A 13,522-nucleotide genomic window follows, 5' to 3' on the forward strand; every position below is an offset into this window, starting at 1 on the left:
TAGAAATTAGGAAGAAGCATCCTAATCTAACAATAAATACGGTAAACAGTCTACTAAACACGTTGCTAAACACCCAACTAAACACCCTGAACGGTTTCCAAATTATTTAGTTAATCAATAAACCATAAATAAAAAATATTTAAAAACGTCCACAATAAAATAGCACGTTTGCAAAATAGAGTTTTAGAAAAAAGCATGATTTCTGGCAAAAATGTACAAAAATATCTTTTTTACAATTTTCTCTGAATTTTTACAAGTTCCTTCACCAGGAGTATATTTTTCACATAATGAAACCCCAGAAATAAAATGTGTGTAGACAACAGTGTACTTCAGCCACAATTTCGTGGACGTAAACAATAATTTTAATTACCCGTCCGAGGGTAGGTAAAATTATTTTAAATAGGTGTTGTATATTACCAATCCCAGCAAAGGAAACATTATTTAATATATATATATATATATATATATATATATATATATATATATTATAAATTACTTATCCTAGATAAGGTACAATTATTTGATACGTGTAATACCCGTCCTAGGGTAGGTAAAATATTCATTTGCTCGAAAAAGCTAATACATAGACATTAAAAATTCCTCTATCCCAAGAATAACAAATATGTTCAAAATCAACTTCAATTTTCTCATTGTTTATTCGGTCCCGGGCAAAGCCGGGTAGCCCCGCTAGTAAACAATAAAGCCAAAACTCCTTTATATTTTTTTGTTAATCAAGCTATTCAATTGCGATCAAGTAAATCACTCGTTAGATTTCTATTTACATGCCTCTTTACTAGGAGGACAGAGTTAGACAAAAGGTCAGTTTTTAATGGAGAAATCTAGCTAAAAAAAAAAAAAAAAAAAAAAAAAAAAAAAAAAAACGGGAACTGCGGATTGGAACAAAAATTAAAATTGCCTCAGTAAAGAAAGATTTTTTTCTTCCCCGGCAAAAAAAAAACACTAAGTGCACCATCTAAATAGATACATTATTATTATTCTCCTAACTAAAAAAGTCAAGCTACGTTGTTGCCCCCAAATGGCAATAACTGCCACAGTATTCTGTTTTCCCTAAAATATAAATCTTATTATCATTGGAACATAGTTGATACTTGCTCTTACCATCTTTACCCAACTTTCATCGCTTAACAGCTAGTAGGAAGAAAAATGGAAAATCATACGCTGTTTAGTATTTACATGTGAATAACTGAATTATGTATTGTTTTTATTGGCAACAAAAACATTAGAAATTTAGTGTTTAAGCAAAAGTAATGTTTCAAATAGTTATGGGACGATTCCAATATCCCCCCCCCCCCGATTTTGATTCAAAACATTTAAGTATAAAATTATTTTTTCTGATTACCATAAAAACCTGTGTTAAACAGGAATATATTTTCTCCAACATAAAACCACACTTGTAGAGGTGATCTATAGCTTTACTGGTAATTAAAAATAAATTAGTAATTATTATTTTATTATAACTACCATCAGCGAAAGATTTTTTTTTTTTTTTTTTTTTTTTTCAACAAAATCAAATTACAAAAAAAGGAATCATTTTTGGCATCGAAAAACAGGCACACATTTTGCCGATTCCAATACCAATTGAATATGACCTTAGACTATATCCAATGGGGAGGCCCCAGCTTGTGGGCTTTGTGGAGTGTGGGGTCACCCTTTAATTGCCATTACTCCCAGGTCCACTCTGACACGGAGTGGTAGTACCTGTTAGGGTCTTAACTATGGGTTAAATAGAAACCAACTTGAAAAATATATATATATATATATGTCAGTGGATAATTATATTTTAAAAATAATATATATGCCGCTCCCCATTAAGGGGGTACCAGATTGGTCAATGGGAAAATTATTCCCAACAAGCATTTAGGTAAAAATGCACTTTAGTATAAATACTTGAAATCATTCAAGAAAGTATCGCTAACAAAAACAAATAAAAACATCTTCGTAAAAGTGATACATTTAGTAGTCCGGCGAGGTTAGCACCGTGGTGGAGGTTTAGGCTTCTTATCACGAGGTGCCGCTTTCGAATCTCGCTAGATTCAGTCACTCTGATGAGTCGTGGACGACGAAACATGTGTCAGGTGATAATTATATTTTAAAAATAATATATATATGCCGCTCCCCATTAAAAGGAGGTACCAGATTGGTCAATAGGAAAATTATTCCTAACAAGCATTTAGGTAAAAATGCACTTTTGTATAAATACTTGAATTCATTCAAGAAAGTATCGCTAACAAGAACAAATAAAAACAAATAAAAACATATATATATATTCTATTAAAAAAATTTTCTTCAAAATAACTGGATTTGGCATTAAATAATCTGAAATGGGCTGATATGTCATGAAACAAAAACAACCAAACCAATTACGATACCCTAAAAAATTCTGATTTTTCCAATTCCAGATCCCGATTAACCATCCTCACACTAGTTTGAAGCTTATGCCAAATACTCTTATGTATACTTATGGAATTTTTTGGAGGGTGTGAAGTGGTCTATACCTACAATTCCGTTAGGTCTGATACTATAGAGGACACATTTTTTTTTTAAACATGGAATGCAGAGATACATCTGATATAAATGTATGGAAGCTATCCCAGTCAGCCATAAAATATTGATATACTGTACAATGGAGAGGTACATCTGTGAACTTATTACATTTCGTTTTTATCTTAACTGAGACAACCGAGTGGTCGGAAGATCTCAGTGGAGATAGAACGAAAAATGAACATAGCAAGTTGTGAGAAAAGGGTCTAGGAGACTTGTATACTGACCGTCAGTGTCGGACACATAAGTGGGTTCGTGAACAATCTGAGTCAGGTCATAAATAGGGCTATGACAACAGAATATTCTTATTGTTTTGGCTTTCAAGTATATATCCAACACAGTTAATCAACCAAGAACCACATCACTCTATATAAAAGAATATAAGATATCAATGGATACACACTAGAGAGTCTAAACAATAAAAAAAATATGATGTTGTCCTAGCCCTAGTCATAAAGAACGAAGAAATCATGACAGAACCTCCCCTCATCATCTTCCTTGTTTGAGTGGGTTAACCATTCCACATTGTGAACACTGAAGTCTCCACAGACGTGAATGTTAGCCGAAGGATGAGCAGACAGGATGTGGTCAATTTTCTCAGATATGCTCTTAAACATAGTAACTCCATTGTTGTGGGGGCGATAGAAGGCAAATATAAATGCAATGGTGTGAGCAAGTGCAACCCGGAAGCACATATAACGCAATTTATCCATAGATAATCAAAACAAAAGCAAAACAAGAAAAAGAAAATGGTCACTGGGTTATATATAATGTCTTTATGTTAATTTAAATGTATAAAATGCATATCCTGTTTAAAAATCCTTTTGACTAATGAGAAATTTAAACATGGATATTTATTTTGCAAAACTCCCTTAGTAATGTATACTCTAATGGTGTTGGATATTGAGCTGGGGGCAACACTGTGAAAAGCGGAGGTGTGCACACACACATTCCAGATAGACTTTTGATCTACATTCTTGTGTCCCATAAAAATGACCAGAATTGTAATTATCACTGAAAACAAAGACAGGTTTATATTCCAGGTCTGGAAATTAGAATTGCACAACACAATCTGAAAAAGAACAATGTAATAATTGAATATTTACATTTCAGGAATGTAAGCTGATGTCTATATAAGTTAATAAACAACCGAGAGAAAATGAGAAGACAACAGATTGACAGTATTCCAACGTGATTGACATTTCTCCACTGTCTCCACCACACAAACCCACCTTTACAGCTAAACGTCTTTATCGATGGGCAAAGTTAATTGTAAAAAGCTATGTTGACAAATTAGTCTCTGTGTTGATTTTGAAAACGACTGAAGAATTTTCAGGCATATATAAAATTTAGCAAGCATTTGAAAAGTGCAAGCTAGAAAAGTACATATACCTTCACTAATGCAACAATAGTATATAGACTGAGAGTAGATATTTTATATGCTAAAGCTATGACAGTAGCTTGATAAACCGTTGGCTAATAAGGCATAGCGTTTAATATGAATGGCTTTATAAACAAGCATCCTCCACTCTATAAGAAAAGGCAAATATATTCTTTGTATAGAAATATAAATCTATCCACTCAGAATAGTTAATAACTGGCTATGACAAGAGCATATTCTTTTCCTTGTTTTGATTCTCAGGTATATATCCATTGATATCTTATGTTTTTATGTAGAGTGATGTGGTTCTCGATTGATTAATTGTGTCTGTGTCGGATATATACTCAAGAGTCAAAACAATGAAAAGAATATGCTGTTGTCATAGAACTATTAATAACTAAGAAGATTGCCTTTTTATAGTCCCATTTCAAATGGTGAGACTAAGCAAGAATGCAAATAGCAAGGCAGATAACCTCTGTCATCTGAAATAGAAATACATCAACCACTCTAAAGAAAAAGTTAAGAGTAGACTTTTTTTTTTTTTTTCAAGTCATCAAAAACTGACAATTTATATATGGAAAAATTCAATTGACATAACTATAAATATTAGTGCGAAAACTGGCAAAACAATTTTTCACCATTTTGACAGAGCTTATACACTGATATATAGTAATAATATACACTATCTAAAGCATCTATCTAAGCACTCAAAATAATTTTTAAAAATAGCACAACTAAAACGATTGAAATGTTAGTTGGAAATTTTATTTATTCCATCAGTAAGAAAGAAATCCGTATTCATAAAACCACATGAAAAGCCATGTAGAGCAAGACTAAATATTTACTTATCCATCTTATTTCATTAAATGTGCAAAAGCTTTCCTAACAAAATTCATGTATGTCATTCTTGTTAGTGATAAATGTATGTTATTCTTGTTAGTGATAAATGTATGTTATTCTTGTTAGTGATAAATGTATGTTATTCTTGTTAGTGATAAATGTATGTTATTCTTGTTAGTGATAAATGTATGTTATTCTTGTTAGTGATAAATGACTGTACTACAGCTCCATTTTATTCTAGCAGCATTTGAGTTTCCTCCCTTACATATGGAATGTCGCCCCTAAAAGGAAAGAAAAAGACAAAGAAAAGGACAGAAAGGAAAAGGAAAAAAAGAAAAAGGAAAGAAAAAAGGATCCAGAAAAAAAAAAAAAAAAAAAAAAAAAAAGGACGACATCACATATATAGGGTGAAAACTCAAATGCTCAGAGTAAAAAGTACCAGTAATTGTAGTTCAGCCATTTGTCACTAACAATAACAATGATACAAATTTATAAACGATAAATTATCATGTAATTTCAGACAAAACATTGTGGCATGCTTAAATAACTATTTTATCTAGGGAAAAAACAAAAAACAAAAGAAAAAACATATATAAGCATGTACACACACTAATATTACGAGATATTTATTTTTCAATATTTACCGAACTGTGCTCAATAAATAAGTTGCGCATGGTAGCAGTATAAAACTATACAGATTTTATTTTCATACGTAATACTTCCTGGCATATAACACTCATGACAAACACCTTAGATTTTATTATTCACATATCTTCATTTTTTCAAAATTTTGTTGATATAGTTTAGTTCCTACTTTTAGTGAAGAAGTCCCAGGTTCGAATCCTGAAAGCAATTGTCCTTATTTATTGTTTTATTTTGAATAGAAAGTATTTATCAATTAAGTACTTTTATTATTTATTTTATATCAATTTAACCAGAAGTGAACGAATACTATTGTAAGTTGCACACACTTAGTCCGGAGTATTCGAATGTCTCTGTAATTGAGTAGCACAGTATTTCACTTCACTTCACAAATTAAACGCTTGTCATATGGTCAACTATAGGCACTGTATACAAAATAAAGGTGCTTATTCAGATTGGCACTTATAGCGGCAATTAAAAGTACAGAAAATACAGAAAAGTCTGTATGATATACGTACCAGTCACAGAACCAAGATGAAATATTCCAAAAGTCACATAATTTGATCAAGTAGGTTTTTTTTTTTTTTTTTTTTTTTTCAAGAAAATTAAATTTTACTCCATGCTCATAAGGGGGAGGGGGTACTGGCGTTGGTAAAATCAAGAGCAGACAACCGATTTTCATATTGCATGATTTTAATTTTTTCTTTTTGATAATGTCAGAAAGACATCGGAAACGTAAGATTTAAAACCAAACAATAATTTATTAATATAACATGTATTCCTTTTTTATTCTTTTTTTTTCAGAAAATAAAATTTTCAGATTATAAAACATTATTTTAAAAGGGTCATTTTATACGAGTTAAAAAAACTAAATTTGAAGAATATTAAAATGGATTCGAAATTCACTTATCAGTAAAACATGGAAAATTTATTTTTTTCGTAAAAAAAAAAACAAAAAACAAAAAAAAAACTACTTGATCAATTTTTATGATTTTTGGAATATACCATCTTCATTCTGTGACAAGTAGGTAAAATTTTTCTTCATTTTTATTTATCAACATAAATGGCAATCTGAAAAGCACTAAAATAAATTAACAGCATTCTCATAGAGAATTTATTTATGAATCATTCAGTATGACCTGCTTATCTACACACATGTTCATGCAATAGCTCCCTCCCCTCCAGCGCAAAAGTTTTGTTCTCATTCATGTGGTGAAGCTCACCAAAGAGCATATACATATGTTGTTTTATATTTTCAGTGTTCAGTGGAGAAAAGAGAAAAATTATAATTTGTTTGGGTCATCTGTAAGACTTCTACAAAATTTTCATAAAAATCTAATTTTATTTTTAGAAATAAAAAATCTCTTCAGGGCGGATAGCAAACAGCAATGAGAATATAAATATACACATAGGAAGTTTTTGTTTTTAAAATGATGACAGACTGCAGAAGGTTTTATTGGTGGAGGGGGTCAAGCCTGGGTGTTTTTAAGGCCAGGAAAAAAAGAAAAAAAATCATGACTGTCCTTCCTTAGCAATCCGATGGAGTCTACATGCAAGAAAAAATTTGGCAGTGGACGGTGATCAAATACAGGCAACAAGGAAAGCATATGAAAAGGCAGGGAACCTTCCAGGGCAGAGTACACAGGAAATAAAAAGGAGTCCAAAATGGAGACGATAGAGACAGCAGCATCAATATAATGATTAAAAAATTAGTCTTAACCCCCACCCCAAATTCCATCTATTCATGTGTGTGTATTCATTCACTGCATAAGTTCAACATCTGTGCATGTGTTGTCTGCATATATGCAGGTATGTGTCCACTGTGTGCATATGTGTAGTGTACATGTGTTGTGAGTGCATGGATATGCATTGTGTGCAATGTTATAGTTTGTGTGTGTGTATGTGTATATGTATCCAAGTAGTGTGCATGCGTTTGTAGAAAAACAATGAAAAGCTTGACAATTTTTAGCAGAAATGTTAATGCTTTCATTCGGAGGCAATTGTTTGTTCCTTTGGTGCTTGGGATTCTGGAGATTCAAGGTTTTCTGTCGTCAACCTGGAAAAAAAAAAAAAAAAAAAAAAGAATGAAATTATATGATACAATTATACAAATAGAAATTCTGAACTGTAATATAGCTTGATTGTATTTCTTTTTTTTTTTTTTTTTTTTTTTTTTTAAAAAAAAAAAAAGGACAGGTAAAAGTTAAAAACAACAAACATATACACAGACAACTCATTTTGTATAACAGATTGCTATTGATATTACATTTTAAATGATGTGCTCTCTGGTTTTCTTAACGCGCATCATTCATTTATGTATGGGCCTTCTCTCATATTTACATATGCATGTTAATTATTCATGTATGCTTATTGAATTAGCTTTTTGATTTTAAAGCATATCTCAAAAGGGAAACATTCAATTAAATTTTTAATACAACATTTCTGAAAAAAAAAAAGAAAAAAAGAAAAAGTGCATTATGGGAAAGCTTATTGTAAAATTGCTGATTCCTTTGCTTAAGAGGTGCACAAGAGAAACATATTTGATTTTTGTTTTAAACTTTAATTCAAGTCAGAAAATAATTCATTTCAATCTGTTTAAAGGCTGTAAAAGTGCTATCAAATTTCAAAATATCATGATATCAAAGTAAACTATTTTCAAATGTTTTAACAAATGAAAAAAAAAATAGAATTAATTACTGTGTTGCCTTCCGAAATTTGAAATAAAGCATTTAAACTGTTTCTAGCATGCAGGTATGATACAAGAAATCATTTCTGGCTTTAAAATTCTTAGTAAATCCTCATATATTAAAAGATTGAAAGTTTGGGAAGCTAATTAAATCCAATAATTTTCTGAATAGAAGTTAAAAACAAAATTACCATAACAAAATTAGTTAGTTTTATTTGGTTTGATTATTTAAATGATTATTAATTATTTAAATTATATGCTATGTTGATTATAATCTATGTATGTTAATAAATAATATTTGATTATTTATCTTCTATATATAATATTTTGATTGCAGAAATTCCCCTCTGGACCAAATTACCGTAGGTTTGCACTGACAGATGTCATATACAATTTTTTACATTTAAACTGTTACCCAACATCTTATGTAACTTTTGCACGCCGTTACAGATGCATTTATTCGTTATAATAAAATCTTACTTTATATCCTACAAGCGCCATCATCACAACCAACAACATATTTAGACGAAGTGGTTCTTATTTTTCCCTCTACCTCACAAGTACTCCCACTACCCCAGTGAAGACCGGGTAAAAATATACGCACTATATTGCCATGATACCCTTATTAACTGCATCAAACACTGATAGACCTTTACACTTCCCTATTCGAAAATAATGATTTCTCCCCACTTACATTCTAGGTATTTTCATTGGCTGAAAACGTAAAAATCTGTTATTCCGGTTTACACATTCATACTAAAAATGAATGCTTTGCATCTTCACTAACATGGCCTCAATCAACATTTTCCTGAATATTAAACCAAATAAAAATATGCTAGAACATTCATAATCATGACTTTATGTAGTTACACTCGCTACATACATGTACAATATCGTCACATAGTGTTTAAAATAATATACTTTCCTATCGTCGCATTTCCGAGAGGTTAACGACGACTGTTTATCGTAACATTTACTTTTTCCTAACAAAAAGTATTCATAATAAAGCTTTAGAAATATATTGCTGAATATTCTTTCTTAAATGTTTTCATCGATTCGTTTGTTAGTTTTAGCGCCATGAGCATCCTAGATTATAAAACCGAATCTTAGTAAACGCGATAAGCTTTTTTGATGTTGGTTTCTAGTGTCCTAAATTATTGAATGACAAAATGAACAAATCTTGATAAACAATACGGATTTCTTTTTTTTTTTTTTAATGTTAATTTTTAGCATCCAAACTTATGACATGACTGAATGAACGAATCTTATTAAACTTCCTTTTTTGTATGTTTCTTTTTTAGTTTCCAACATTAGTAAAAAAGATGAACATCACTTTTTCAATGTTTGTTTTCAGCGTCCGAAATTATGATTAAATAAACAAATCTTAGTAAACAAGACCAACTTCACTTAACGATTTTTAGCATCCCAAATTATTACATGGCGAATCTTGAATGAAACAAACATGACTTTTTTAATGTTGATTTTTAGCGTCCAAAATTTTGACATGACTAACTGAACGAATCTTAGTAAATGAGACGTACTTCACTTTGTACATGTTTATTTTTAATGTCAAAAATTATGAGATGACTAAATGAACAAATCTTAGTAAACAAGACCAAATTCATTTTTGTAATGTTGGTTTTTAGCGTCCAAAATTTGGACATGAATAAGAATCTTATTAGAGACAAACTTTATTTTTAATGTTAATTTTTAGCGTCCAAAATTATTACACGACTAAATGAACGAATAATAATCACAGAATATGATTTTTATTTAAATCTTAGTGGAAATGTATTATTTTGTCTAAATAAAAAATGCCTTTACCAAAGTTATGGTTTTCAGTAGTAAAAAAAAAAATTTTTTAAATAAAAAAATGCACGGATTTATTTTATTTTAATAAAAATAGAGCATCATAAATTGTAACAATTAAAACAAAATTATTTAATTTTTACAGGAACATTACCAAAAAATCCCCTAAAGTCCGTATTAATGAATTTGATATAACCGAAGTGAAATTAAATTCTTGAACTACCGATATTATCATTGCAGTAAGCATTTCACACAAAAAATTATAATTGCAAAAAATATTTCAACTTTTTTATTTTTTTTTTAGATTACAGGTTTTGCATAATTTTTATATGTAAGATTTTAATATTTTCCAAGCTTACATGAATGTGAAACTTTCAACGTAACATGATTTTTATATGATCTTGAAAATTTTTTATATTTTTTTTTTAATTTAAAAGCGGGAACAGAGAAAAATAATTAAATTAAGAAAATGGTAAAAATTTATAAACGTTCATGATATGAATGTATGGATGTATGGCTGGAGGGGAAAAAAAAAAAAAAAAAAAAAAAGACAAACAGCACCCCCTACCTCCCTTTAACTACCCGACATCATTTTCAAACAGCCTTTCGACTGTCTGAAATTTTGGACTTCCGTATAATCTATGTGATGAGGACATGGTTTTGTTTTGGTTGAACAAAGCAAGAATTTTTCGCTTTTGGGGGCTAATTAAGCTATTTTTTTTTTGTACAAAGTGTTTTTTTTTTTTATTTAATTCAATATCTTAGGACTTTACTAATTATCTTTGAAATAGACTCAGAAAACTAATACTTATTTTTCAAAGGATTTTTACAATGTATTTATTTACCTTCAAAATTTAGTTGAATTAGTTAGCTCGCTGTGAAAACATTTTTCATAACTTATATTTTTTTCACGTGTAAAAATATTTTTTTTCCTTTTGGAAATTAACTTTCCTTTAATCTTTCAAATACAATCAAAAAACCTAGAAAAAAAATGATAAATCAGCTTTCAAAACTATGTCCCCCATCTTTATTCCACCATTTTTTGCCCGTACTTAACATATACACTACATATAACTAGTAATACGTTTTTACTTTATCAATATGCGATTTGTACCAGTATATATGAAAATAGTCCAGCACATTTTATTGAAGCTTGTTTAAAATTTGTATGTGTTTTAAGTCTGTTTGTTTAAAGGGAGAAATGTTTAACATAAATATTTTAAAAGAAAAAAAGTATTAAAGAACGAACAAAATTATTAAATGCAATTTCCAAATTTGATTTTAAAGGGAAATAACTTGAAATAGAAAAAGTATAATTATCTCCCTTATATAAACATTGTATAGAAATTAAAAAATTATTTATATATTAATACATACCGTTTGTGTTATTTTCTGTGTCATGCTTAGCCCGGGTCGTTTAATTCTTATGTACTTTCATTTCTTGTCATAAATAATTTATCAAGAATTCTTCATAAGTTTTGTTTTCGGTTTTGATTATGGCTGAATGATATACATATTTTTTTCATAAGTTTTTATTTCAGTTTCAATTCAAGCTAATGCACCCAAATAATATGGATATATTTTTGAAATTTTTGAAATCGTAACTTTATAATATATAAAAATTGATAGAACATTAACTCTGTAATAATATATACAAAATCTGCAAGAATTAAAATATCATATTAGTCCTTGCATGAAAGAGCAGGGCACAAAATGTTTTAAATAATAATAATAGAATAACAATAACAAAGACTTTCGCTGGCGAGGACTACTATTGACTGTAACCAGTTATACAGTCCTTTTGAAATTTTCATCCCTATTTTTCTCGTTATGTACTGAATATTTGTTAATGAAACCTATATGAAATATGTTCCTTATTAAATTTTAAAGATTTTCTATTCTGAAAGAAGTTTAAAAATAATCTAAAAAAGTTATTTTAAAGTTTTTGTTAAAAAAAATATCAGATTTTCTCATTATTCAGACCTGTATTACAAAGGGTGTGTGCAAAAAATGAGTTATGGTGTGAGGAGAAATACAAACTGAAAAAGAGAGTAGGAGAGTTTTAAAATATAATCTTAAAAAGATAAGAAATTACCTTGGATTTATTTTATGTAATGTACATTTTGTTGCAATTTAAAAACATTATCTTTCATCTAGCAATTAATGATATAGATATAAAATTTTCAATGATTTTTTTTTAAAAAGTGCAAAAGAATGTGCATTACATAAAATAAATCCAAGGTAATTTTTTTGATTCAATTTAAATTAAATTTTTATACCTTACTTTGTAAAATTTATAAAAGTGCACTTTAAATTGAATCTTGTACATTTATTTTTAAAGCCGAGAGTAAAAACATTTTGTTTAACAATTTTCATGCCTTGGATGAAATGTTTTTCTAACTTGTTTAAGCATACTTTACGACTGGGCCTTGCCGGGTGTTTGTACTAGCTTAGATAAATACTGTTGCAGTTTTAACAAAAGGGCTACAATAATATCAGGGTGTGTCCATTTACGCTGAACATCTACAGAATGCCAACATCAATAGGTTACATATGAATGAGTCCTCTGTGGGATTTCCACACGTCCAGCTAGTTAAATATAAAGATTTTAGTTAACGATATGTTAACCAAGTAAAATCCATTTTCTACAAGAGTCACACAATCTATGAACATATCAAGGTCTAGTACATGAAAATAAATAGCTTGAAAAAGTTTGGCCTATAAAGTTTTGTATTATGGAATTTGCTATTTGTCTTGTTTCGGCTCATTGAAGTATGTACGTTGGTGAGCTGAATCAAATACTTAAGGAAATAAAAGTCAAATGCATGTTAATAAATCAATTCATTAAATTCAGAAGATCAAATGATCACACCGCTTTAACCTTTTTAAAGCATCGTAATCAAAAAATTTTTTTTATATGTTTGCATGTTTAAAATTGAATGACAGTTCTAAAAATCAATATTCACAGGAAAATCTTAAATTAAAAAAAATCAAAAACAATTCTACAATATTTTATTCATGTAAAATTTTTTTTTTTTAAATCTGTTTATAAAGAACAAAACAAACAAACAAACAAAAAAAAGAAAATGTGCAGTTTGCAGTAAAGACAATAAAGCTAAAAAAATCAAAAAAATACATAACAAATGTATCCAAGGGCAAGGTAAGAAACTATTCTACCTACTTGGATGAGTTTTGTTGGTTTTTTAAAACTTATTTTAAAGTGTTTATTTACTTCCAAACCACAATTAGTGCCTTACATTCTAACAAGAAAAAAATGACATCACGGGAATGTCAATAATCGCTCAAAATTTGAAAATCAAAATACTGATAGAAATCCAACAAATAAATGTCATTGTGACATTTATTGATGGAGTTTCTATCGGTAACTTATCTTGCCTTTGGTAACATTTGTTATATATTTGCTATTTGACCACATTTTTAGTTTGGTTTTCAATACCGCAAAATGAACCCCACCCCCCCAAAAAAAAATCTGAAAATAAAATTGACTAACTTGAACGTTTTCGACATTTTGATCTTAACCCAAAAAGTCACAACAAAAGAAAAAAAATGTTCCATATATTTCACGTTGACTTTTCAATTGG

General features: G+C 29.3%; 1 protein-coding gene across 6 annotated transcripts in view; it reads right to left on the reverse strand.

Annotated features, from left to right (window-relative positions):
- Nucleotides 1-4,686: 4,686 nt before the first annotated feature.
- Nucleotides 4,687-13,522, reverse strand: part of LOC145276948 (BLOC-1-related complex subunit 8-like) — an 84,724-nt gene continuing 75,888 nt past the window's right edge. For all 6 annotated transcript variants that reach the window (XM_080128453.1, XM_080128457.1, XM_080128458.1 and 3 more), the window contains one exon: nucleotides 4,687-7,481. In XM_080128453.1, the coding sequence (XP_079984579.1) occupies nucleotides 7,412-7,481 (70 nt within the window). In that variant the 3' untranslated portion in view covers nucleotides 4,687-7,411. The remainder of the gene's footprint in view (nucleotides 7,482-13,522) is intronic.

The sequence above is a fragment of the Euprymna scolopes genome, chromosome 5, assembly GCF_053919585.1.
Source record: "Euprymna scolopes isolate OS-2025 chromosome 5, ASM5391958v1, whole genome shotgun sequence".
NCBI lineage: Eukaryota > Metazoa > Mollusca > Cephalopoda > Sepiida > Sepiolidae > Euprymna > Euprymna scolopes.